Source organism: Ovis canadensis, chromosome 23 (genome assembly GCF_042477335.2).
Source record: "Ovis canadensis isolate MfBH-ARS-UI-01 breed Bighorn chromosome 23, ARS-UI_OviCan_v2, whole genome shotgun sequence".
Lineage (NCBI taxonomy): Eukaryota > Metazoa > Chordata > Mammalia > Artiodactyla > Bovidae > Ovis > Ovis canadensis.
In genome coordinates this window covers 70,946,716-70,974,150 of record NC_091267.1, presented here as the reverse complement: position 1 = coordinate 70,974,150, position 27,435 = coordinate 70,946,716, and the positions used below count along the sequence as shown (strand labels likewise).

The window sequence follows — 27,435 nt, the reverse complement described above, 5'->3', positions numbered from 1 at the left end:
TTATATACATGGTGGACCTTGAACACTTAATGACATTATTAATGGGATTAGAAAACAGGCTCCTGAAACTTGTAGGATGCAGAGCCAAGCAGTTACTATGCACGAAAGCATCGCGCAAGGGCACAGACACCCCTGATAAACAGGATCCCTCTTCCTCAGTCACTATTAGGGCACAGAAACCCCTGATAAACAGGATCCCTCTTCCTCAGTCACTATTAGGGCACAGAAACCCCTGATAAACAGGATCCCTCTTCCTCAGTCACTATTAGGGCACAGAAACCCCTGACAAACAGGATCCCTCTTCCTCAGTCACTATTAGGGCACAGAAACCCCTGATAAACAGGATCCCTCTTCCTCAGAGTCACTATTAGGCAGTTAGGAACTTTAACCCAACCAAGGAACCCAAAACACTAATCTAAGAAAATAACTAAATTACTCACTAAATAACCATTAAAATGCTACAAAGTAAACTGGTAAGGTATAAGCATTTTGAAATATTGTAACACTATAACTGAAAACTCTAAAAAATCAATTCTTACTTCACAGACTGGGTAGAAAAAAAAAAAATCAAGGATCACAAGAAGTTCCTGGAATCTGATTAGCATTTTTTTTTACAGTCATGTTGCATTTTAAGTTTATTCATGAGAGTCATGACAGGATGTCTGGGGGGCACCGAGCAAAGTTCTCAACAAAACAGCCTTGTAATAAGGGCTAAGGCACGGATCGTGACATCTGAGCACATTCGCAAAAGGAATCTTGAAAGGTTTTCCCCATTAAGATTTTTGACATCATTCAAAAGACCTGATTGTAATCGATTTTTCATGTAAACTAATAATGAAATGCCCTTCTGTCCAAAGCAGCAGATATTTGAAACGTCAGAAGAGCTTGGTGGCGGCCAGACTGTAGACGCCCAAGTGAATGTTTTCCCTCAAGATAAATAAGGCCGAGGCAGCTGCTGCCTACACTTAACACCCCTGCCCATTTGAAACACGTACAAAGTGTTGAATGGAGCCGACAGTTTTGTTATGAGACAAGTTTTGTTTCTGCTTCTCGAAGAAGCAAGTTTTCACTTAAAAGAAAAAGCCAGCTTCCTACCAACCCTTCACAAATTTATAGAAGTGTACAAAAATACAAATTCAAAAATAAAAACTACTACGCTTTAGAGGGAACTTACTTTCCACAAAAAGCTCTTTATTCTAGAACTTACATTTCCAAATGTGAAGAAATTTTATTTTCCACTCTAACAGCCCTTGAAAGTTAGAATGGCCCTTACATGTAAATTACACACAGTGTTTGGTATGTTCCACTTGTTTTTTTAATCCTGGGAGAAACGTCAAGCCAAATGAGACTGTAATTATAAAAATCCATTTGTTCTCAACACCTAACTGCAAAATGATTTCAAAGTCTGATAAGTTGTCAAAACTTAGGATATGCATGTTGTCAATATTCATGTGGTAGGTGGTCCAAATTCAGCACAAAAATATGCTGCCCAAAGAAGTCTATACCTGTTGTGATGGTACTTTCTTGGGCTGAAGGTTAGAGGCTATTATCAGAATTTTGTTGAAATCTGTACCACTGTATAAAAACGGTATTGGTTCAGACCAAAAATATAGCATTTCCTAATGAAAAGACTAGAGATAATAAAAGAAAAGGGTGTATAAAAGGGAAAAGAAGAAGAAACAGTTACATTAACAGTTATAAAGTTATATTAACAAGAAAAATATACTGACATTTAGCACCTGATTATATGCCTTCAAAATGGTGAAAGACAACGATGGATCAGTGATAAAACTTACTCATATGGCAAAAAGTATTTCTCGACACAAAATAATAAAAGATGATACGGTTCCACAGCCAAACTCAGTTATCCACTTTGAAAAGTTGCAATTCACAACTGAAACCAAACACAGAGTCTCCTAGACATTTCACTGCCGTATCCTGAAATCCAGCCATCAGAGGAAATTCAAGGAAAACAACCCCAATTCAGAAAACAAGGAGCCTGTCCTCTGAAAAAAAAATGAAGCACGTGGCTAGTGATTAGTAGTGAAAGAAAGCTAACTGATGAAACTTCGCATCCCATGACAAACTGTGAAAGCTGCAGTCATCATTTGCCTGGTGGAGTTAGCAGCTGTCTGTCTGTACTCCATTTCACTGAAAGGGAGAGAGCAAGAACACAGGAGCAATGAAGGCCAAAATCTGTTGCTGGGCTTCTGTTTCCACAGCTGGAGGCTGGGCACTTAACTATTCTATATACAGCAGCACAGCTTAGACACTCAAGTGGGCAGTGTTAAATTGCAGGGGTGTGCAACCTGACCATTAACAAGTCCCCCATCAGTTTCCCCTGGCCTTGGCCCTACAGGCCAATCTGCTTCAAAACACATTTCCTCCCAGCCCACAACTGTGGTTACCTCTGTTCACTCTTACTTAGTGGGACCAAAAGAAAAAAAAAAAAACAACCAACCCACAAAGACAATACATTATACAACCAGGGCCAGCCCTGTACAGCTAAAAGGTCATTAGGAAGAATGTGTCCAACCTGACATATGCTTAATTATGAAGAAACCAGACACGTTTAACCTGCGATTCTCTCACCTGGATTAGAACGGATTATTTTTTAAATGCCAGCGTTGTCACAGCCTGTATCTGCAAGCAGTTTTTTAACACATTTCCAATGTCAACATGCTGGGGCACTGCACATTAACTCAAAAAGTAATGACATCTTAAAAATTCTTTTTTTGAGAAGGGAGGGAAACGAGGGGGAAAGGGTTGTCCAGATTTTTCAAAACAGAGTTATGTGACTTTGAAGACCTAAGGCTACGATATTTTCTAAAATCGGCTAACTAGTTTCATGGACTTCTACCAAAGGCGGGACCACAAATCGTGGACCCAGAACTGGCCAAACACACTCAGTTACTCTGGCCCGAAGCAGGGAAAGTCCCAGAAGGGAGGAGGATGTTGTTTATTTTAATTCCGCTGCAGAATACGCCTGCTGGGCTAGAATCGGCCCCTTCCTCCTGCGGACACACGGCATCACAGGCTCACTTACCGGGGCGCCAGCTCCCGTGGAAGCCGGGCCGGCCGCGGCGGCGTCCTCCTCGGGACTCTGGGGGGCTTCCTCGGGCCCCCGAGTCACGAGGATTCTGAAGTGCTGCTGCCCCGCGTTTTGATCCTGCCTGATCTTAAACGTGCAGCCCTGGCCTTGTGGCAACCTCTCGGCCGCCGCATCGGTCCTGTGGGCATCGGGAGCCACCCTGCGGCCCTGCGGCGGCGCCTCCGGGTCTGGGTGGCCGCGCTCCTCCGGAGGACTCCCGCGCTCGGCCCGGGGCTGCGTGGGGTACGAGCTGCTCCTCTCCAGCCGGATTCGGGGATACCTCACCAACCTGTCCCCCTTGGTGCCGGTGAAGCCAAAGTTGAAGTCGCCGCCCGGTGCGGGCCCGCAGCCACCGGCTGGCGGCTGCTGCAGCTGGAAGACAAAACAGCGCTTCCCGGAGCTTCCAGAAGCGTCTGGAACGTGCTGCAGGGACCAGCGCCTGGGCTCGGGTGCTGCCGCCGCGGGGCCAGCCTGGCCCTCAGCCCCCGAGGGCGTCAGCTTCACCGGACGCACATCGGCGCTGGACGCGCGATGTTGGATGCGCACGGCTGGCGGCTCGGCCTCCTCGCGGCCGTCAGGGCCCGGCGCTCGGCGGCGGCCGCACGTGCCATTGAGCTGCGGGCCCGGAGCTCCGGGCCCCGCGGGAGGGGAGCCATCGCCGCTGCCGTCGTCGAGGCTCTTGGCCTCGGGGGGCTCCCCCAGCGGCTCCGTGCCCGCATCGCCGTCGTCGGGGGCGCCGTCAGCCGCCTTGCGCTGCAGCGAGATCTGCACGGACGAGCTCCGCGTGGGCCGCGCGTCCACGGGGCCCAGCAGCTGCGGAATGAACATGGACGTACTGCGCTTGAGCGCGCCCACGCCTCCCCGCAGGCCCGCGTCCTGCGCTCCGCTCGGGGCCAGCGCAACCGCGCCGCCCCGCCGCGGGAGCGTGTGGAATGCCATGAAAAAGTCGTCTTCTCCCTCCTGGTCTAGGATCTCCGACTCGGGGGCTGTGTTGCTGCGGCAGGAGCCAAAATGAAACCGAAGCCGATGGGCCATGGTGCCCAGAGGGCCAGGGAGGGACAGGGCGAGCAGCAACAACAGGCCCGGCGCTGCCAGCAGTCAAACCCCAAAGACACGAACTCCAAGGAAAAGCGTTCCATCTGCCAAAGCGTGAGCACTGCGGCACCAAGGGCGGCAGATAGCAGAAATAACCCAAGTGGCAAGCGGCATTCCAGGCATGATTGGATAAGAGCAGAAAGCTCTCATCCGCACTGTGACAGAGGGTAGGGTGGCCGGAACCACATGACCGCGGTCTCCCTCTCCAATGCCAGCTTCTGGACTTAGTGGAGTTTTCTTCCCCCTCTCGCTCTCATTTTTTTTTAAACAGCAAGAGCCTGAAACAGCACCTTCCCAGCTGCTGCTTTTCCATCAGACAGGAGTGGCCCCAGCGGGGAGCTCTCACAGCTGACTAAGGCAGCAAACACAGTCCGAGCCGTGCAGCTATAAATCTCAGCGCAGCGCGCTCACCGGACAGTTCTTTCCAAACCGAGCTGGGCACCCGGGCGCTGTCTCACCGATGCGGAGCAACTGGCACCCACGGCAGAAGCACACAGAGGAGCCCCCCTTCCCATCGAACCCGACAGTGACAAGTGACACTGCAGGGGCTGCAGGAAAAGCCTCTCAGGAGCAATCGGATGTTACGCGCCCCGCTTACATATGATATCACCACACTACCACGATGGAATGCAAACTAATAAAACGTACTATAAATACGATTACACACCCCACAGAATGCGTGTCCCTTTAACGCTAAATAATTAGACCATGATCTACAAGTAACAAAATAGCTGAGTGGAGGGAGGGGGGCGAACAACTTACTGCCAGTTGGGGTCTGCCTCTGGCTACCACGACATGTTTTTTATTTGAAAGATGGGGAGGGCGGGGGACACAATCTCACACATAATATGATTCTCAGATACGGCAGTGCCAGAGGAAAGAAACCCAGCTGGAGAAAACATTCCCCCCTGTATGCCAGATAGGAGAAAAACCAACATCCCCCCACTCAAAAAAAAAAAAAAAAAAAAGGGAAAGACAGTTGGAGAAGCGTGTTGCTTGCGGCTTTTGTACTAAATTAACTTAAATACCATGCAGAAAAAAAGGCTGCCTGGAGCTGACTCTTTTCCAGTAAGAAGTCAGCAGGATCTCCCCAGTTGGGTTACAAACAGAGAATCTTGTTGCTTTTGAAGAGCCAGAAAGGACCTAAGTAATAAAAGTGAAAGTCCATGTTCAAAAAACTGTCATCGGACTTGTAGCTAATTTGGATATATTCTGTGTGCTTTAAACATACTTTTTCTGTGAGCCAGAAACATCAGTTATTTTAAAAAAGAGGTTTATTTAGGAGGGAATAAAAAAAAAATGATGGGGGGCAAAGGGGGAATACCAAGCTGCAAAGAGTGACAAAAAGTTTATTTTAAAATCTGCAAAGCATGATTCTGTCAACAGCTCTGGAGTCCAGGGTGCGGAGGATTAACCCTGCGTTTACATGCACTCAAACCTGTCTTCTAAAGGCATGGGTTTTAAATGCCAAAAATGATCTCTACGAGAGAAATGGAAGCCAGTTTGTTTAATGCGAAAACTGCCAAGCACCACTACAGTCACGTATTATCTTAGCAGGATTAATACCCAACAAAGAAAAAAACCACCAGCAGCAGCATTCACTGCATAGTAACAACACTGCCGATGGCCTGGGGCAAAGCTCGGTATATAAAACACAAATTTTCAGATAAAATCTGCATTCACGTGGGATTTCTTAGAGCTTGGCATTCATTCAAAGCCCTTTTGGGCTGGAAACTCTAGTTTAGGGCTCATGGCAAGGCCATCTCCACAGTCATTCTTTTAGATACTGGAAACGAAAAACAAAAATTTTTACAGTGCATTTCCTTTAATAGAAGAAAAATAGTGAGTTAAAACCCACCTGCCAGGAGGCAAGTTTTCCACAGTGTTGACCCTCTCTTCACCTTCAAGTGCTATTATACTCAATAAATGAGAAAGGAAGAATTGGTCCGTGGCTGCACGTGTATCTCCGGGGACTCACTGTTACTGAACCTTTGCCGAATTCAGTGTTTTCTGGATAAGAGATGGAGTGCCAAGAACTGTACTCTCAAGCAGAATTTCTCATTGGATTTAACAAGAAAATAACTTCATACACAGAGCAAAAGTGATTTAGCAATCCAGTACTACCAAGTGTCACCTAAGGTATAAAATGTCAAGCTCGATGCAAAGCCACTGAAAATCTACATATTTTAATAGAAAAAGCTATCAGGATGGTGGGCCAACATCTGTTGATTTTCTAATATGGAGAGTAATACCAGGCAAAGGAGATCAAATATGCTCCCAAGTTCCACTCTAAGGGTTAAGGCTTGGCTATTCTCGGCCACTGGCTTCCCTGGTGGCTCAGCGGTAGAGACTCCACCTGCCAATGTAGGAGATGTGGGTTTGACCCCTGGGTTGAGAAGATTCCCTGGAGAAGGAAATGGCAACCCACTCCAGTATTCGTGCCTGAGAAATCCCATGGACAGAAGAGCCTAGCGGGCTATAGTTCATGGGGTTGCAAAAGAGGTGGATATGACTTAGCGGCTGAACAACAACAAATTCACCGCCACTGGCCTGAGACTTGAGAGACTAGCAGTTACATAATTACATAAGGGCTCTAGACCTCAGTTCTCTCATTTGCAAGGACAGGACATTAAATGAGATATTGTAAGTCTCCTTCAGATCAAATATTCGATTAAACTCAAGCTATTCAGGTAGTTCCAGTTGAATTCTGCAAAAAGAAGGGTTCATAAGGATGTTTATTTTAAGCAAATGATATATGGGTAAACCTCTATATCTATGTTCTACATTCATGGATTCAACCAACTGTGAATCAAAAGTATTGGGGAAAAGGGGTAATTCCAGCAAGTTCCAAAAAGTAAAACTTGAATTTGCCTCATACAGGCAACTATTTACATAGCATTTACACTGTATTTGGGTATCGTAAGTAATCTAGAGATAATTTCAAGCATACAGGAGAATGTATTTAGGTTATATGCAAATATTACACCATTTTATATTAGAGACTTCAGGGTCTTTGGATTTTGGTATCTGCAGGAGTCATGGTACCAGGCCCCCTATGGAGACTGAGGGATGACTGGACATTAAGTTTCAGGACACTGAGTTCAGGAACTCAAAAGCAGATTTGTGTACAACAACTACACTCACTTATAAGGTTTGCCAAAAAGTTTTTTCAGGTTTTTCCATAACACCTTACAGGAAAACCTAAACAAACTTTATGGTCAACTCAATACCACTTCTGAGAGTACATTAAAAGTTTATATGTATCATGATAATATTCGTTTTCATAGATGCAAACCTTGCCTTGTGAGTACTTGTTGTATACATTCTAGGGAGTTAATTTTGGCAAAGTACTTTAAGCCAGATTTGCTTCTGAAATTCCATTTCTAAAATGAAATCTAAGTTGTATCAGTTATATATACACACACAAAATATACAGCTACCTAGTATCCATCTATCAGTTTAGTTCAGTCGCTTAGTCGTGTCCGACTCTTTGCGACCCCATGAATCGCAGCACGCCAGGCCTCCCTGTCCATCACCATCTCCCGGAGTTCACTCAGACTCACGTCCATCAAGTCCATGATGCCATCCAGCCATCTCATCCTGGGTCGTCCCCTTCTCCCCCTGCCCCCAATCCCTCCCAGCATCAGAGTCTTTTCCAATGAGTCAACTCTTCGCATGAGGTGGCCAAAGTACTGGAGCTTCAGCTTTAGCATCATTCCTTCCAAAGAAATCCCAGGGTTGATTTCCTTTAGGAAGGACTGGTTAGATATCCTTGCAGTCCAAGGGACTCGCAAGAGTCTTCTCCAACACCACAGTTCAAAAGCATCAATTCTTTGGTGCTCAGCCTTCTTCACAGTCCAACTCTCACATCCATACATGACCACAGGAAAAACCATAGCCTTGCCTAGACGGACCTTACGTTATTTGCAGCAAATTGATGCCTCAGGCATATCTCTGGTTCTTTGAAGGTACTTTCAATCAAAATATTTCTTAATTTTACCTGTTAAATATATTACCTTTTTGCTGTATACTGTTAATTAGATTTTCGTTTTCCCAAATACTGAACGTGTCACCATCACATAGTCTGACTTATACATAAAAACCCTAGAAGAGTCATTTACATGAGTAATGGCCTTGATCATTATGAACATTAAGCAAGTAATGGGACAAAAATGGTCTTTTTGAGGGACATGTATACTGACAGAAGTACAACATAAATACAGATTTCTAAAGTACGGTGCTCTAAAATATTGGTTTTTGTTTTTTTTTAAATGAAGCTAAAATTAAACATTAGGACCCACTTACCAGTCTGTTTTCATCAAATACTTCAAACAGGAGTCTGTGATTAGATGGGTTTACCTATAAGGGACAGAAATAATATATTTTAAATGGGCAGAAATAATTCCAAGGAATGAAGTAAGGGACTGAAAGAATAAAATACTTTATAATGCACTCAAATCATTGTACAATGTAAACAACCTGCTCTTCAATCTACTAAGTTTCCTATTATTGACTTCTATATTATTCCATGCCTAATATTTAGACATATCAGAAGAAGAAAATGGTTTTAAGCGCTGCTTTTCTAACATAAGAAAGGATAATTCTAAATGGTTTTTTAACAGTTCCTAAACCTCCCCTAAAAAGGCACCCCCATGCCTGCATACCAAGGCTACACCCTCATAAAGGTCTACTCCTGAGAAAATTTCTTAGGCAACGATCAAAAATCATGAAGAAAATAGTAAAAAGCAGCTATTTACCACTGTGTGCATGCTTTTTAGGCACTATCTCCTTATTAAATATCAAAACATATGTCCCATTTATTCTCAAAGTACCCCTATGATGTATACAACTGTTGTTCCAATTTCACAAAAGAGGAGTTGAGACCAGGAGGGTAAAGTAACTTGCCCAAGAGCCCACAGCTAGTATGCAGGGCAACCAGGAGCTCCACCAGGCCTGGCCCAAGCGTCTACAGAGTCCACGCTTGGAGCCATTAGAGAAAAGAGAAATCAAAGATGGCCCCTCTTCCAGCAACGGCAGGGTTGTCAGAGCCCCTGGGCTTTTGGTGTCTTTCTGCTTCTTTTTCTTTCCCCAAACCTCACTGAAATAGCAGGAGTCATCCTTCAGACCCAAGTGTCAGGTGCAACGTGTTCTCATTTCTATCACTGTACATAAATCCTGGAAACACTCTTCCTAAGTAAGGACTCCTCTCTCACTAGCAGAGCCCGTGGGGAGTGTGAGTCCTCAGATGGCTTCTCCAGGGTCAGAAGGGCTGTCAGTGGCAGAGCTGGAGATGGGACCCAGGTCACCCATCACTAAGCCTCAGCTGTCTCAGAAGGGAGAAGCGAAGGAAAGAACACTTGATGGTGCAGAGAACATGGCTTGTGCTCCTGACCCCTCGGCTTGCTCTTAACCTGGTGACGGAGCAAGCAGGTGGGCCGGGCGGGCGCGGCGGGGGCAGAGGGTGGGTAGTGTGGGCAGAGGGTAGAAAGCTCAGTGAAGGGCTGTCCTGCGGACCAGTGGGTCCACACACTGTGACAGGGGCTGGGATGCAGTAGGCACTCAATAAAGATTTGTTCAATGAACGGGACAAAGAAATTTTTAAATACGCCCCCTTCCCCCCTGCCAAATCAAGTTTACATATCTTTAGGGCTAATACAACTTGAAAAAAATCTTGAAAGTACTAAAATTTATAGAAATGTGGCCAAGGTGTTTAATTAATTTTTGTTTCCCTCAAACTGAAAGACGCCTAAGCAGTGTGGAGTGTTACAAATGGAAAGCTGTATCTGAGAGTTAGTTACAGGCCAACGACTTCTATCTGCCCCCTTACATTTTCAGCCTTTCACCAAGTAATTTAAAAATACATCTGGCAGTGAAACCGGGTACAAGCCCATGTGTCCCTCAGTTTCAGCAGAGGCTAGACACAGGAGCTCACCAAGTATTCAAATATCAGTGCCATATTTTAGCTCTGAACATAACAGAAAACAGATGTCATATACAGTGATCTATGTTCAGAGCACATAAAACATAAAATATTGTTGTGACTGAAAGGAAGAAATCAGGGCCATCACCATCAGTCTAATGGTAATATTATGCTTTGGGAATCTATACCACTCAGAAGATCTTATCTAGAATACTTCTGGAGGCAGAGTAGTTTTTAATAACACAGCTATTCAGACAGTTAAAATTAATTCATCTTGAAGAGAAAAAGACATATTTTCCATTAAATAACTGAGCAGCTTAATAGTTTCAAAATTTTAATACCCAAAAAAAAGCAATGACCACATAAGCTCACTGAAAAGTAATTTCCATTAATTTACAGAATTTAGTCATTTCTACATGTAGCTCTTCTAGATATTAAATATAAAAGGTTAAGGAAATTTTACCTAATTTGGTGATATTTAAACTTCAGATGCAGTTTTATATTACACACATATGCTCACACTTAATATCTGAATTGTAAAAATTTTCTTTCCAAATTGGAACATGATTAGTAAATTTCAGGCTTCTTTTTAATCATGCTGCTTCTATTGAGCTTATACCTTACTGAAATAATTAAGCTACTGTTTTAATTTTACTTTATTTTTTAAAGAAAAATTTGCATAGGAAAGCTAAACTTTGCTATTTGGATAACTTTCTTTTTGTTTCCCTCAAAGATCCCCAAATGAAACAAGTCCAGATTTTGTTACCACTAGTTATAGTTTCTGAAAATTTGGGATACACTAGAAAGCTACCTAACATTTTCTCATCTTAAAAGGAATCTCAATAAAAATTTAATAGCTGTAATTCAGTGAGTCTGTTGAGATAATATATCAATCTAGTTATCAATAACAATTATGATCCCCCACCCCAAGAAAAGAAAAACTTACTCTAAAATAAAATTCTTCATTCCACTTTGGGTTCAGCGTCTGGAAGAGAAATCATCTTGTAATTTCTTTTACAGTCTTTGGAACGTTAACAGTTACTGGTACAGTGCAGTCCACATATTTGCTTAAACTTTTTTTTTTTTCTTCACTAAAAACATAGCTAAGAGATTTTCAAAATGGCCATTAAAGAAGCATTTAAGTTATCCGAGACTATTCTATATACCAAACTAGATGGAGAGGGGATGTATGTATGAAACGGATAAGAAACCATAAATTTCATGCCATCAACCAGGAAGAATAATGTCAGAGGCCTACAAAGAGCCATCACTGTGGACATTAAGGTGTTCTTCAAGGAATTAACATTGATATAATTCTGCAATCAAGAAGAAATGGACGTTTTCCACTTCCCTCAACCTGCTACAAATCTGTTTTGGAGAATCATGAAGCAGGTGGCAGAAGGGTGACTGTTCACTATTTACACAAATACTGAAATATAAGGACTATTTTATAAAGAACAATATTGATGATCAGATTACATAACATGCAAAAATCCTGCCAGTTATAAACCAAAAGTGAACTCTTTCTCCCTAAATAACTAGGTTTACAAATATTCACCTACCCGTGTACTTCAATCCTCTTTTCTGTCCATCCATACCCATCCACCCATCCATCCATCCATCCATCTGCATAGCAATCCACATAAGCATACATCTCACAAGGTCATGGAGAGTACACTTTTGTCCTAAGCTTTGATAAAAGATAAGACTGCCAAACAGCCTTTGAAACTAAGATGAAACATACTCTGGAAGACTACATATACACATGTGTTTGTGCATTTGGACAAGCATTATGCTCTGAAAGGAACACATCTCTCAAAAACTGTATGTAAAAATGAGACTGAAAAATCACCCCCTCACCAAGGACTACAGAGATTTTTAAGTTAGAATGATATTTGCCTTTATCCATCTATCTTTCTGTAAAAACTAGTGCAAGAAACAGCAAAATAATAACAACTCAAAGCATCATAAAAAATAAGCATAGGATTCCTACAACACTGAAATGGCATTAAAGAAAAAAAGTCAGCAATTTCCCCACCCACAGCTCAAGGGGGAAATCTAACCCTAAATAAAAGGGGCTCAGACTTCCAGTTCCGGATGGAGCCTGGGATGCAAATGAGTGAACGCGAGCAGGAGGGAGGAAGGGGAGAGGTGCTTGCAAGCCCGGGGCTGCGGGGGCTGCAGGGGGCCAGGAGCCCCACTCCGGGGAGACGCGGAGGGGGAGAGGCAGAGGACAGGTGGGGTTGGGACCAGACAGGTGAGGCCACAGAACGCGTGCAGCGCCGGGCACCCGCCCACGAGGAGCAGAGGATGATGCAAACGGTTCTTCAACACCCCGCGCCACAGAGAAATACTAACCGAGCCGGGCACACAGCGCAGCCCTCTCCCGTGGGGCGGAGGAGGGGGCCCTCCCCTCGGAAGGAAACGCAGTTCAGTACCCCCTGATCGCGGCTCCGGTTCTCTGCTCCTTCTGCGTCCCGCCGACAACCAGGTCCCCGGCTGCCTCCCCCGCCCGGCGACAGCGCCCAACAGGGAACAATGGCCTCCGTCCTTCGCAGGAATCCTCCCCAGGGTCAAAATACCGGACCCTGCTCTCCAAACTCTCCAGATTTTCAGTGCCCAGTAGGAATGCCAGGTGGGAGACACGCTAGACTGCTGTCTCTTCCTTTCACAAAATGACCTGGCAACAGACCCCGGGCGTCTGCACAATAGCAGGAAGACTTACCATTTTTTAAAAGCCCTCGCACACTCCAGGAATTGCTTATCACTGGGTGTATTAGACCGTTTACCGTTTACAAAGATGGGGAAGGAAAAATAACGGGGATCCATAAATACTACTGAAGCACAGATAAGAACAATACTTTTGGTAGAAAACATGCATCGTCAATAAACGCCCCGAATATGCGGTAAATATATGATTCAACAGATACATACAAAAACATGGAGTAGATGAATTAAGATATAAGTATAGATATAAATCTATGTTCTAATGAATTTTATAGATGCATATAAAAACACGGAAATATGAATTAAGGCATAATTATGGAAACAAATCTAATGAGATCATGCATGTAAAATTTAGAAAAGGGAAGCACACACACACATATAGTTTTATTGTTAATACTTTTTATTTGTTTTCATGTAGCTAAGCAAGTATTTTGCTTCCTTTGGTAATACCTATTTTAAGTTAAACCATTCCCTTTGTTCCTACCAAATCCACAAGCCACTCCATTTCATTAAATATATTTTAAATGGCTTTAAATTTCTTTTCATAAACTAACAAGTCAACAAGAACAAATCCATGTTTTGCTTTATTCTTTGCAGGGGAAAAAACTGCTACTGGTAACAATGCTTCTTTGAATACTGCTTTTATAGTAAAAAAAAATCCATCTGCCAATCCAGGAGATATAGGAGACCTGGGTGAGATCCCTAGGTTGGGAAGATCCCCTGGAGGAGGAAATGGCAACCCACTCCAGTATTCTTGCCTGGAGAATCTCCATGGACAGAGAAGCTTGGCGGGCTACTGAGTCCATGGGGTCGCAAAGAATCAGACACGACTGAGCATGTATGCACTTAACTAAAACCAAAATCAGTGTCTTAGATTAATATTGAAAAGTTTGATCTCTGCTGAATTTATAGCTTTCATACTAAGAGAGGTTTAAAATAAAAATACTGCCAGCTTAAAACAAAAACATCTACAAAGCCCAAAGACATCATTAAATCAGATTAAATTATGACTTAAATGATGTTTAATTAAGGATGGACACTTACCTTTTTAATTGTTTTTGTTTGTACCAAAGCAAGTTCCCTATTCTCATCTGCTACGTACAATGAAAGTTTCACATACGGATCACTGTAAGAAAAAACAGGATTATACTTTTCATTTTAAGAATACAAAAAAGAAAGTAGCCATAACCTAACTGAAAATGCAAAAATATCAGTTAATGACCCAGTTTATGTAAATGTTACAAACTAAGCAGTAACGTTTTCAGCATGCTTACCGGGGAAATAGACTGAGAAAAGTTCCTGACCAAGGATGTTTATTTAAAACCAAAACTAACATGAAACTCGTACTCTTAACTTTAAAGATCACCTTCTCTATTATTAATTCAAAAGAATTAATTTGCCATAGTTTCTTTTTTCCTAAGCACATTCAGATTCTGGAAAGATTATAATAAAAATTATTAAAAGGCATATGAAATTTGTTCAGATTAGCAAAATCTAGCTTGAAAATTTAGTTTGCATCTTATTTTTATTCTGATTTCCATTGCTGCTGCTGCTGCTAAGTCACTTCAGTTGTGTCCGACTCTGTGCGACCCCATAGACGGCAGCCCACCAGGCTCCCCTGTCCCTGGGATTCTCCAGGCAAGAACACTGGAGTGGGTTGCCATTTCCTTCTCCAGTGCATGAAAGTGAAAGTGAAAGGGAAGTCGCTCAGTCATGTCTGACTCAGTGACCCCATGGACTGCAGCCTACCAGGCTCCTCCATCCATGGGATTTTCCAGGCAAGAGTACTGGAGTGGGGTGCCATTGCCTTCTCTGTCTGATTTCCATTATGTTGGTAAAAATTATTTTTCTTTCAGTGGAGGTAAAACAGGCATTGTTTACCTAAACCAACATGTATCATCTTATAGAGTAAAAGAAAGACACATATATAAAAAATTAAAGCCCAGTTAGTCAATAAGAGAGTTGCCCAAAGTTACAGACTCCAGTTAAGTCTTGATTAAATTTCAGCTTTCCTGACTACAAGTTCCAGAGTTCTAATCATTTCCTTGGGAAACTATAAACTTTCAGCCAGAAAGTATACTGAAAGAATACTTAATGTGGATTATCTACTAAGAACTTGGTAAATCCACTCATCGCATGTTCTAGAGTTGCTCATACTAGGATAGCTCAAATCTAGTTAAGCTAAAAGAATCTGGGGTCCAGGGTCTTCCGTTTCACACTTGGAATCCTCAAAATCATAGAAAGGGCCTTCATGTATTCAGTCCCCAAATTTTCACTCATCTAATTATCTATAGCCGATAATTTATTTTCTTCCAATTTGAGAATTATCCTTTAGTAGTTATACACTGTGACCATTAACTCTTATTTTGCAGCGTCCAAGGTATTTCTAAAGATTATATGGAGCATCATAAAATGCTTAAACACTGGTTTTTATTCGATAGCTATAGGCCGTGATTTCCCGTAAGGAAAGAGAAAGTGACAAAATGCAAAGTTTAGTATTAACAGAACTGTATTTGATATCCGAAAGACAGAAATCGAGAGTCAGTGAAAAATACTGTTGGTGTACACCTGTAGTGTTTATTATTCATAAAATGCATCTTAGTGGAAGCTACAACACATCTCCTTAAACACAGAAAAACCAACAACAGAATTTGCTCTGTTATATTCTGAGTAGATAATACATATATATTTTTTAACATTCTGGTTAAAATGTTAGAAATACATTTAGAAAAAGGTATTAGTTAACCCTCTGTCACTTATCCATAAACCATGGATACTTTTTCACCAAAGGATATCTGACCAGACACACCTACTCCTTCTGATCTGGACACACTCAGCCTCAGAATAAAGACGAATCAAGAGCCAGGATGTACTCTAGGTTTAAAAAACCCGAGACCACCTTCCTAATCAAAGTGATGGTCTGGGTGATGGATCAGGAGATAATTTCTAGGGTCAGTGTTTCTCTGGCTTTAGCATATCAGAATTGCTGGGGAAAAGGGATATAGTTAAAACATAGATTTCTTGGCCTCCAACCCCAAAGACGCCCACAGAGGTCTAGTAGGTCTGGGGTGGGATCAAAGAACCTGCATGTCAAACAAACACCCAGTGATGCTGCTGCTAGGGATTCAGGAATCACACTCTGAGAACTACTGCTCCACATGGTATCTGAAAAGAGTATTTTCCAGCTACAGACACCAATTTTCTATTTCCAGCCACCAAGTTATTGCTAAAAAGAGCTCACGGCCTGCTGTCTCTGTTATCTGAAGAACAGCTCCCAGTCTGCCACGGAGGTGCACACACGCTCACACACACACACAAAATCCCATGTTATGGAGAAGACAACGACCTCTGCTGACTGCTGTCTCTTCTCTCCATGCCCCTTGGCTTTCGTGATTGCTGCCTGTTGCATAACTGCTATAAAGAGCCAGCCACGCACTTTGATGGGGCATCCACGTTCTTCCTCCAATCCCCTCCTGGCCTCAGGTTATGCCCCCTTGAAGAGTTCACAGTGAGTGGCACATGCAGCTGAGGGTGTGGCCTCTGAGTCCAGGACAGTGTCCCCCAGCTGCAATGAGGAAGGCTTGCCTGTGTCTGTCTTGAGTGTGCATCCAGGTAGAGGTAGGTACTGGGTGACTGACCACCTGAAGGTCTGACCAGGAAACTTCCTGGAAAAGAATTCAGGGTGAACAGAAAACCAAAGGCCAAGGTGTGGGGGCTGGAGAAAGGAGAGTAGGGTGCACGTTCAAGGGGAGGGAGCACAGGGCTTGGGTAGGCTGGTGAAAGGACAGGGGGGTTCAAGAGCGCTGGGGGCAGGGAGGGAGGGGAGCCCTGCCCGGGGGCTCTCCCTTTCTGCTGGCACAGCAGCACCACCACCATCAACAAATGTCTACAGACCACACTGCCAGCATGCTAGTGCTAGTGAGCTGGGGGAACCAGTGGGCAACAGCGAGGACTGAATCATCAAAGGTCAACATGGACATTCATGCATAAAGAAGATATGGTACACAGTCACAGAGGAATACTGCTCGGCCATAAAAAAAAGAATGAGATGATGCCATTTGCAGCCAGCATGGATGCAGCTAGAGACTAGCATAATAAATGAAGTCAAAAAAAGAAGGACAAATGCCATATGCTACCACACATATGTGGAATCTAAGCTATGAAACAGAGTCAGCGACACAGAGAATAGACCAGTGGCTGCCAAGGGGTGGGGGTGGCGAGGGGTGGACTGGGAGCTTGGGATTAACAGGTGCAAAGCGGTGCATACAGGATGGAGAAACAAGGTCCCACTGCGTAGCACCAGGAACTATAGTCAACATTCTGCAATAAACCAGGAAGGGGAATATGACAAAGAAGATATGTATGTATCTATTCTGGTTGTCATGTATGGATGTGAGAGTGGGACCATAAAGAAGGCAAAACACTGAAGAACTGATGCTTTTGAACTGTGATGCTGGAGAAGACTCTTTCAGAGTTCCTTGGACAGGAAGGAGATCAAACCTGTCTATCCTAAAGGAGATCAACCCTGAATATTTATTGCAAGGACTGATGCTGAAGCTGAAGCTCAAATACTTTGGCTCCCTAATACAAACAGCTGACTCACTGGAAAAAGACCGTGATGCTGGGAAAGATTGAAGGCTGAAGGAGAAGAGGGCAACAGAGGATGAGATGGTTGGATGGCTGCTGCTGCTACTGCTGCTGCTAAGTCACTTCAGTCGTGTCTGACTCTTCCTAATCCCATGGACTGCAGCCCACCAGGCTCCTCCGTCCATGGGATTTTCCAGGCAAGAGTACTGGAGTGGGGTGCCATTGCCTTCTCCAGGTTGGATGGCATCACTGATTAAATGGACATGAACTTGGGCAAACTCTAGGAAATAGTGGAGGACAGGGACGCCTGGTGTGCTGCAGTCTAGGGGGTCACAAAGAGTTGGACATGACTGAGTGACTGAGCAGCAACACACACACACGTATAATTGAGTCACTTAACACATTATAAACCAACTATGGCGGTGGTGGTTTAGTTGCGAAGTCGTGTCCTACTCTTGCGACCCCATGCCAGGCTCCTCTGTCCATGGGATTCTTCAGGCAAGAATACTACTTCAATTAAAAAATTAAAAACTTTTTAAAAAGATGATTAAAAAAAAAAAAAGACATTCATGAATGGCCCTTAGCTCAGCTGAGTGGGGATAACACTTTCCCATTTCACCAAGGGGAAGGCTGGAGCAGAAAGGTGCAATACGGACAGGGCATCAAGCATCAGAGAGTGAGCAGGGAGATGCCAGCGCAGCCATCCCCTCCGCCTCAACTACGGGCACAGCTGGAACCAGCACCCCCAGCACCGCTACCACCAGCCGGGCACCCAGCTGCCGTCAGGCATCCATCTGCACCTGGCCAGTACCCGGAGGCAGCATCTCACTCCACTCTCACACACGCTTCTGAAGCTGGCACATGTTTCAGATGAGAAATTGAGAAAAATCAAGCAGCTTGTCCATGGTTAAAAAGGAAGGGAGGAGATGGGAAGGAACACAGGCATCTTTGCTCCAGAATCCAACCCTCTGAGTGCATGGATCCAGCCTGCCCGCAGTATGCTATGCTGACCACCAACAGAGCTGCCCATGGAAATGTCGAGGGGCAGGAGTTCTCAAAATCCTGCTGAGTTGGAAATCATTATGTGCTGTAACTGCCAATATGACCTAATCTGTATCTTATTTATTTATGCATTTGGCTGCACCAGCTCTGAGTTGCAGCATGCCGGATCTTTAGTTGCAGCATTCGAACTCATGGTTGGGGCACATGGAATCCATCTCCCTGACCAGGGATCGACCCCAAGCCCCCTGCATTGGGAGCTCAGAGTCTTAGCCACTGGACCACCAGGGAAGCCCGAGGGGGGCTGTTTTAGCTAGCTTATCTTATTTTTTTGTCTAACTCTGGTTGGGGGAACAACCAGACTTGGCCTGTGTCTTTACCTTTAGGGAAGATCACACTTTTGAGATGTTATCTCCTTCTCAACACTCCAAATAACCAGCTGTGTGACCTTGAACAAGTCACTTGAGTGCTCTGAACTTCAATTTTCCTATCTCCCAAATCAAGAGGCTTGGACTAAATCAGTGGTTTTCACACGATAGACGAAGCAGAGCCCTAGTTCTGTGCAACTATTTCAGGATAACTACAGGTCAGAATTTGCACCTTAATCTGTCTTATACATTGGTTTTTCAGGTTAGAATTTTTTTTGGCTGGGGTTCTATACTTAAAAAATTAAAGCCACTGGATTGGTTAGAATATTCTGAATTTCAGAACAATTCGAACTTACTTCTCTTCTTTCATAGTAACAATAGCCTAGTCCATTTTAAGAAAATATGGACTGACTTCCTGAAGATAAAATAGGAAGAGAGAATAAAACTCTACTCTCTCCATCAGAGCATGAAAGCCGAAGTACACAGCAGTGAGTATTAAGAAACCACTCCTGATCATCACTTCAGTTCAGTTCAGTCACTCAGTCGTGTTTGTTTCTTTGCAACCCCATGGGCTATAGTTCGAGAGGCCTCCCTGTCCATCACCAACTCCCGGAGTTTACTCAAACTCATGTCCATCAAGTCGGTAATGCCATCCAACCATCTCATCCTCTGTCACCCCCTTCTCCTCCCACCTTCAATCTTTCCCAGCATCAGGGTCTTTTCAAATGAGTCAGTTCTTCGCATCAGGTGGCCAAAGTATTGGAGTTTCAGCTTCAGCATCAGTCTTTCCAATGAACATTCAGGACTGATTTCCTGTAGGATTGACCAGTTGGATCTCCTTGCAGTCCAAGGGACTCTCAAGAGTGTTCTCTAACACCACAGTTCAAAAGCATCAATTCTTCGGTGCTCAGCTTTCTTTATAGTCCAACTCTCACATCCATACATGACCACTGGAAAAACCATAGCTCTGACTAGACGGACCTTTGTTGGCAAAGTAATGTCTCTGCTTTTTAATATGCTGTCTGGGTTGGTCATCACTGGGGTGATATTTTATACGTTACCCACTTCTAACCAACTTACGTACTAGGTATCAAGAGCACATCACCTGAGCAACAGCCAAAGCTAAAGGCACAAGGTGTGGGTGTGCCTGGGGCCAGGCTGAGGATCAGTGAGCCTCGTCACCAGCTTCTTTTCCAATGCTTGTTCACGGTCTTCACCTCCGATGACCTTCATCTGAAGGTGACGCTCTGTGGGGGCGGGGAGAAGACTGCAGCTACCAGAGACTTTTTCACACTGATCCACAGAGGCCCGCCGATAAAGGTGGCAGTTCCGGAAGAACCTTCTGCCCTCTGAAGGGTACTTATCAGACCCTCAATCTCTCCACACCTTTACTACAAAAGGTCAGCCAGATCCCAAGGTTGATGGCAGGTTATGCTCGAGGCTTCCCCCTGCCTCGCCAAGAACAGCAGAAAGTCTAGGAAAGACACATAAAGAAGGGGGCCTGCACCTTCTCTTACGGGGAGTAGATATAGGGTATAGCTGAAAAGGTAGAGGGTTCTGGTTTTTTCATGTTACTTCCTACATACCGAAGATTTTTGTTGCTGTTATTAACCATTAATACATAATACTTTTATAAATAGTAAAAAAAAAAAAAAAAATCTGGAAGGGCATGGAGGGAAGTCGGCAGGTCTCCTCCACCGGTGCCTGTGACCATCTCCACTGGAGTCTCCAACCTCAACTTCACCAACCCTCTAAGTGACCTTCAGACAGTCACTTAACCACTCTTAACTTCAGGTGGTTTGTCAATGAAATGGGAACAATTCCTAACTCAGAGTATCACTGTAAGGATCAGAGGATATTATGTATTAACATGAGTGCCCATTTCAGCACCAAACACGCAGTATAAGTGCCCCATAAATGACAGCCGTAACTGTGATTCTGTTTTTCCCTCTTTCAAGACTTCTGAGGTTCTCGGTTGCTCCTTCCAAGCCCCCTGCTCCTGAGGTGATGGTGGATCTGGCCTGACACTGATCGCCTCGTAGCATAAATGGGTGCCAGCCGAGCATAGCACCTTAAGTATTCCGTGCTTCCTCGTGATTCATGCTTGTGGAAGCCCTAAGGGGATCTGGTGGAGATGAGCAGACCGGTCACCTTATTTACAACAAAGCTCATTGCAATTTACTCTTGACAACCAGTTACTACCCTAGTGGCTGGTGTGCGTACAACTTGGGGCTGGCATTAACATTCCTCTCTAGGAAGCTCAACGCTTTGTGGAATAGAGAAGACATTCTTTTTGTCAAACCTTTTGTTTTCTCTGCTGCGTACTGAAGCTATTGAGGTATTACATTCTTTCTTTTCCAGTCCTTCCAAGGAGACAAATTGATATTAGGATTCAAATAGCATCCTAGTATTAACTGAGTAGGGCTTCCCTGGTGGCTCAGCAGTAAAGAATCTGCCTGCAATGCAGGAGATGCTGGTTCAATCCCTGGAGCATGAAGACTCCCTGGAGAAGGAAATGGCAACCCACTCCAGTATTCCCGCCTGGCAAATCCCATGGAGAGAGGAGACTGGTAGGCTACAGTCCATGGGGTTGCAACAGAGTCGGACGTGACTTATCGAATAAACAACAATAATAAAGTAACTGAGTACTTGGAGTACTTGCTGTATTCCAGACAAGGACACAGGAATCACAAATAGAAGATACTGGCCCATCTGAATGGGGCACAGAAGCAGTGGCTGGGACACTGTGCCAAGTATTCTGGCACTCAACACTTCAATATAAAGACTGCAGGGCTACAGGCCTGCTCTGATCTTAACCAGGCTCCAAGAATTCAGAGGCGGGTCTCATTCTGCCTTCGTCGCCACTAAGCAAAAACAGCACAGATGAGGTCATTTCTCAGGGAGAGGTGGAAATAAGACTTGCTGGGTTTCCCCGTTGCTCAGCCTCCCAGGACACACTCAACAAGGACCGTTAGGCCTGATGTGTCACTAAGCGGTGACCCCCTCCATCTGAGTCACCCGAGTGCTCTATGATAAACCGCAGAGTGGAAAGGCGAGTGCTGCCGCACCAATTACTTGCTCACTTTTCGCAGACTGGTCTCTGATGAGACCGAGGTACTCTTCAAGGAGGCAGGGGAGTGGGGGGAGTGGGGAAGCAGAGACGAGGGCGGGGCTGCCTCCACTGGCCAAGTGCTCTGGGGGTTAGGTTCAGGCTGCGCCACTAGGCCAGACTGGCACTGCCGTGTCCACTGTGTCCACCAGCTAGAAACCTCTCCTTCCAAGAGGCTGGGCTATTACGAGAACAGTGAGAACAGTCTTCGTTTTTCAACCATGCCTCCTGTGGGAGCACTCCAGCATCACCTGAAGGAAGCAATCATTCTTTCCCATAAAATGAAGTTGCTTAATATGCTGCCAGGACAGTCTGTAAAAATATCCCGTCTTTGTTCCCTGTGAGCAGAGCCGAGCCTAACGTAGCACATTACATAACACTGTAGGTCAAATTTATTTTGACTACCTGACGTATGATGGACAGAGAAGCCTGGTGGGCTACAGTTCGTGGGGTCGCAAAGAGTCGGACACGACTGAGCGACTAACACACAACACATACCTGATGTATGATAGATACACTAAGACTTAGCGAACCCAGAGAAAATTTCACTGGAAAACCTGTTTTGCTGAAGGTTTCTGCATACCTTTCCACTTTTACTATCACAGTCAGTGTTCCATAAGTTACTAGTATCTGTAACAAAGAAATAATGCAAGACACTCACAAACCAATAAGGAAAAATGTTAGCTAGAAACTGTGAGATAATAAATCACATGAGTATAGGTGATAATATCAAAACGGAAGCTTTCATCTAACAAGGGGTCACGGATTCAAAAAAGCTAACACTTTCTAAAAAGAGGCTGACATTTTAATACTCTACTACTGCAAAAAAAAATTATCACAAGTTTTTCTAGAAAGCAATATGGCAGGCAGGAGGTATCAAACATTCAAAGAATTGGTGCCTTTGATTCAACAAATCTATTTCTAAGGATTAATCCCAAAGAAATAATCAGAGATGTAGGCAAATATTTATCTGCAAAAGATACTCATTACAGCATCATATATAAGAAAAAATTAGAAGCAACTTTCCAGTCCAAGAAAGAAGTGATTAAATAAATTATGGTGTAATCATCTGCTAGAATATTATAAACCAGAAAATCGTCATTTCAAAGAATATTTTTCATTGGGAAAAATAATCATAGTATAACATTAAGGGATAAGCACGATCTAAAACTGTGACTAATTCTATATATATGCAAAAGTAATTGAGAAAATGGAGCTAAAGTTAGTTGTTCTCTCTAGATGACAACTTTATGAATTATGTTTACTTTCCTCTTTGTGGTTTTCATTTTTTCTAGATTTTCTACTGTGAGCAAGCACTACTTTGCTAAGTACAAAAATTATGAAAATAACAATAATAGTTACACATGTGCTTCAACTATAATATACTCTTCAGCAAGGCACAAAACCTTGTAATTTCAAGGTTAACCTACACCTTAATAAAAAACCCCAAAGAGCTTCAGAAGTTTTTTCCTACCCAGAAAATTGCCTTAAATGGGCGACTACTGAAGATTTTTGAAAGAAATATGCACATACCTTCCAACCCTTGACATTTACTGAAAGGCATAAATTACATTCTGAAATACGTCACTTGTCACCAACACCGACAGTTAGCTGCTCTTAAGTATGTATGACCTTTCAACAAATGCCAGAAAGGAATGGGTCTACTACAGACAAATGCATTTTCAGTTTTGTCCAAGGGAGCTCAAGAGGCATTAGAACTTTATATTATAGCTTAGGTGGAGGCATAATCCTCCCAGACTTGAAAGCCACAGTAATCAAAACAGCATGGTACTGGCACAAAAACAGACATGTGGATCACTGGGATAGAACAGAGAGCCCAGAAATAAACCCACACACCTTTGGGCAACCAATCTTCACGAAAGGAAGAAAGAATATATGATGGGGAAAAGACAGCCTCTTTGCAGGCAGTACTGAGAAAGCTGGATGGGTGCATGTAAATTAATGAAGTTAGAACTCACCCTCACACTACACACAAAAATAAACTCTAAATGGCTTAAAGACTTAAAGACGTGACATCATAAAACTCCTAGAGGAGCACACAGGCAAAACATTCTCTGACATCAGTCATAGCAACGTCTTCTTGGGTCAGTCTCCTAATGCAGTAGAAATAAAAAAAAAACAAACACATGGGATCTAACCAAACTTCCACACTTTTGCACAGCAAAGGAAACCGTAAACAAAACAACAGCCTACGGACTGGGACAAAATCTTTGCAAATGATGCGACTGACAAGGGCTTAATTCCCAAAATATACAAACAGCTCATACAACTCAATAATTAAAAAAAAAAAAAAATGAGCAGAAGATCTACATAGACATTTCTCCAAAGAAGACATACAGATGACCAATAGGCACGTGAAAAGATGCACAGCATCACTGATCATTAGAGAAATGCAAATCGAAACTACAATGAGATGTTACCTCACACCCGTCAGAATGGCCGTCATTAAAAGCTGGAGAGGGTATGGAGACAGGGAACCCTCCCACTGTTGGTGGGAATGTAAGTTGGTGCAGCCAGTTTTAACAAGCTGAAAGTAGAGCTGCCATATTGACCCTGCAGCCCTACTCCTGGGAATATGCTAAAGAGAAAACTGTAATTTGGAAAGATCTCTGTTCACAGCAGCACTGTTTACAATAGTCAAGTTACAGAGACAATGTAAACGTCCAGCAACAGATGAACGGATAAAGAGGACGTAGTGCATGCACTCAAGGGAATCCCGCTCAGACAAAAGACTGGACTAATGCCACGTGCAGCAACATGGATGAGCTTAGAGGTTAGCGTGGTCATTGAAGGCAGAGGAGACAGATGCCATATGGCATCACTTACACGTGGAATCTAAGCTATGACACAAGGGAGCGTACTAGCAGAACAGAAACAGACGCACAGACGTGAAGACAAGCATGGTTAGCAAAGGGGGAAGGGGCAGCGGGGGGCAAACGAGCAGACGCAGACCACTCCATACAGAGCGGACAACAAGGGCCTGCTGCACAGCACTGCTTCCCTGAGGCTCTCTCCGTAATGCCGGAGATGCGGGTTGGCTCCCTGGGTTGGGAAGATCCCCCTGGAGAAGGAAATGGCAACCCATTCCAGTATTCTTGTCTGGGAAAGCCCATGGACAGAGGAGCCTGGCAGGTCCCAGTCCACGGGGTGGCAAGAGTCGGACATGACTTACTGACAAAACCACCACCACCACCACTGCACAGCCCAGTGAACTGCATTCAGTATTCTGCGATGACCATAATGAGGAAGAATGTATGCGTGTAACTGAATCACCTTACACCAGAAGCTAACATAACACTGTATATCAACTATATTTTAACAAAACGACTTTACAGTTCTGTGAAGCTGCTGAAAAACACACTTTTGGATATCTCCGGAATGATTCTGCTGTCCGGAGCCGCGCCTTCCCCGTCACCCAAGGCTGGAAATAGCTGGTCAGGACGAACCCTCTCCTCATCCCTTGCCATCTAAAACAAGGTCACTCGGTGGTCCCAACCCTGGATCCCTGGGACCCACGGGGAGCAGGGCGGGGTGGGGAGACAGCAGCACTGTGAGGGAACTGTTTATCTCTGACACAGATATTCACAGTTCTGTTTATGTCTATGCAGATATGCACCAGCTCATGAAAATATTTAAGCTAAAAGAGTTTGCCTTTTTAAGCAACTTTAATTAAAACTAATGTCTCCTTATCTTCTGGTAGTGTCACTATCATGCAGCAGTATAAATATCATTCGTTCATGTCCAGACAGCCGCCAAAGGAGGTTGACAGTTGGGATGTGCCTTTATCTCCAGCAGTTTCTCTTACGTGTTTTCCCCATGTATGTGCAATCACAAGAGATTAAGAAAACACTTTTCTTTTACGCTAGTAATAGCTTAATAGAGCCAACAGAGATAGCAACTCACAAAGTCCTAAGGGAACAGGGCACCCAGAAACTGCTCCCTTATTAGAAACTGTTCAGTAACTAATCCCTCAAATAGAGTGTCCCTCATTACAAAGGACTGTGGTGGGCACCAAGGGGGAAGGTCAAAGAGATGGGGGTGGGGGCGAGGTAAACAGATATAGAATCTGCCCTCAAGGAGGCTGTCTACACCTGCTCCAGAGAAACCAAAGTCAGACAAGAGCAAATGCATGTAACGCAGAGGTCACCTTTATGAAAGCTGGCTAGGCAGACATAATAAGAATTCAAAACAGTCATAAATTTTTATGATTATTCTCAGATGATCTGAAATGCAGGGACAATCTTATGAATACAAACAGCAACTTGCAATGTTATTTATTAAATGCTTTCTGACTGCAGAGCATTGTGCTTGGTGCCTTATGTATACATCATCTTGAGTCCTCAGAATGACCTGGTAATAAGCAGCCATAAAATTAAAGGACGCTTGCTCCTTGGAAGGAAACCTATGACAAACCTAGACAGTGTGTTAAAATGCAGAAGCAGCACTTTGCCGACAAAGGTCCGTCTAGTCAAAGCTATGGTTTTTCCAGGAGTTGTATACAGATTTGAGAGTTGGACCACAATGAAGGCCGAGCAACAAAGAATTGATGCTTTCGCACTGTGGTGTTGGAGCAGACTCTTGAGAGTCTCTTGGACTGCAAGGAGACCAAACTAGTCAATCCTAAAGGAAATCAAACCTGAGTATTCATTGGAAGGATTGATGCGGAAGCTCCAATATGCTAGCCACCTGATGCAAAGAGCTGACTCATTGGAAAAGACCCTGATGCTGGAAAGGATTGAAGGCAAAAGAAGTGGGCAGTAGAGGATGAGATGATTAGATAGCATCCCTGACTCAATGGACATGAATCTGAGCAAACTCTGGGAGACAGTGAAGGACAGGGGAGCCTGGAGTGCTGCAGTCCATGGGGTCTCAAAGAGTCAGACACAACTTAGCGACTGAACAACGGCAACAAAGCAGGATGTTAGTAATCCCCGTTTCACGGAGGAAGAAAAGATGATGTCCTCATACATATGTGCACACGTGAAATGCCATGGAGCTGCTACAATGGGATTGATGAAGTACTTGATGTAGTTGCCTGCACTCTGTTTACAAAGAAAATTTTAAAAATATAGTCAACCTATATTAGCAAATAAAATTAAACCATAAAAGCAAACACACTTACTGCATTATAAACATATCAAACTATAAAATAGTGTTTATTACTGCATTTACAAGACCATGAGTGATTTCTTTTTCATCTCTCTCTATACCGCAAATGATGGGGATGGTCACTATTTAGACTGGAATGCTGAGGCAGCGAGGTGATACAGCTAGTCCCTATGGCCAGCCTCTCCCACCTCTCCCCCACAGTGAACTCCCACTGCAAGTGGTCCCCCCAAAAATGGCAGCCACCAGAAGGCTCAAGTGACACTCATCATGCTTACGTCAATATAGCAGGGAGGGGTAGAAAGCACTTCCAACCTTAACATCAGCCTCTAAGAGAACAATCGCCTTCCTTTCCAAGTAATGGAGTAAAGACAACTCAAAGAGCCTTTAAAGAAAGGTATATAAACACCAA

General features: G+C 43.9%; 1 protein-coding gene across 19 annotated transcripts in view; it reads right to left on the bottom strand.

Annotated features, from left to right (window-relative positions):
- Positions 1–27,435, bottom strand: part of NEDD4L (NEDD4 like E3 ubiquitin protein ligase) — a 371,893-nt gene that overhangs the window by 145,613 nt on the left and 198,845 nt on the right. For 14 of the 19 annotated variants that reach the window (XM_069569073.1, XM_069569089.1, XM_069569077.1 and 11 more), the window contains 3 exons: positions 13,878–13,959; positions 11,053–11,091; positions 8,492–8,545 (listed from right to left, as the gene is read on the bottom strand). In XM_069569073.1, coding sequence (XP_069425174.1) covers positions 8,492–8,545; positions 11,053–11,091; positions 13,878–13,959 — 175 coding nt within the window. Of the gene's footprint in view, positions 1–3,046; positions 5,763–8,491; positions 8,546–11,052; positions 11,092–12,464; positions 12,806–13,877; positions 13,960–27,435 lie in introns of those variants that run through there. The other 5 variants (XM_069569070.1, XM_069569071.1, XM_069569072.1 and 2 more) reach the window with 3 other exon arrangements.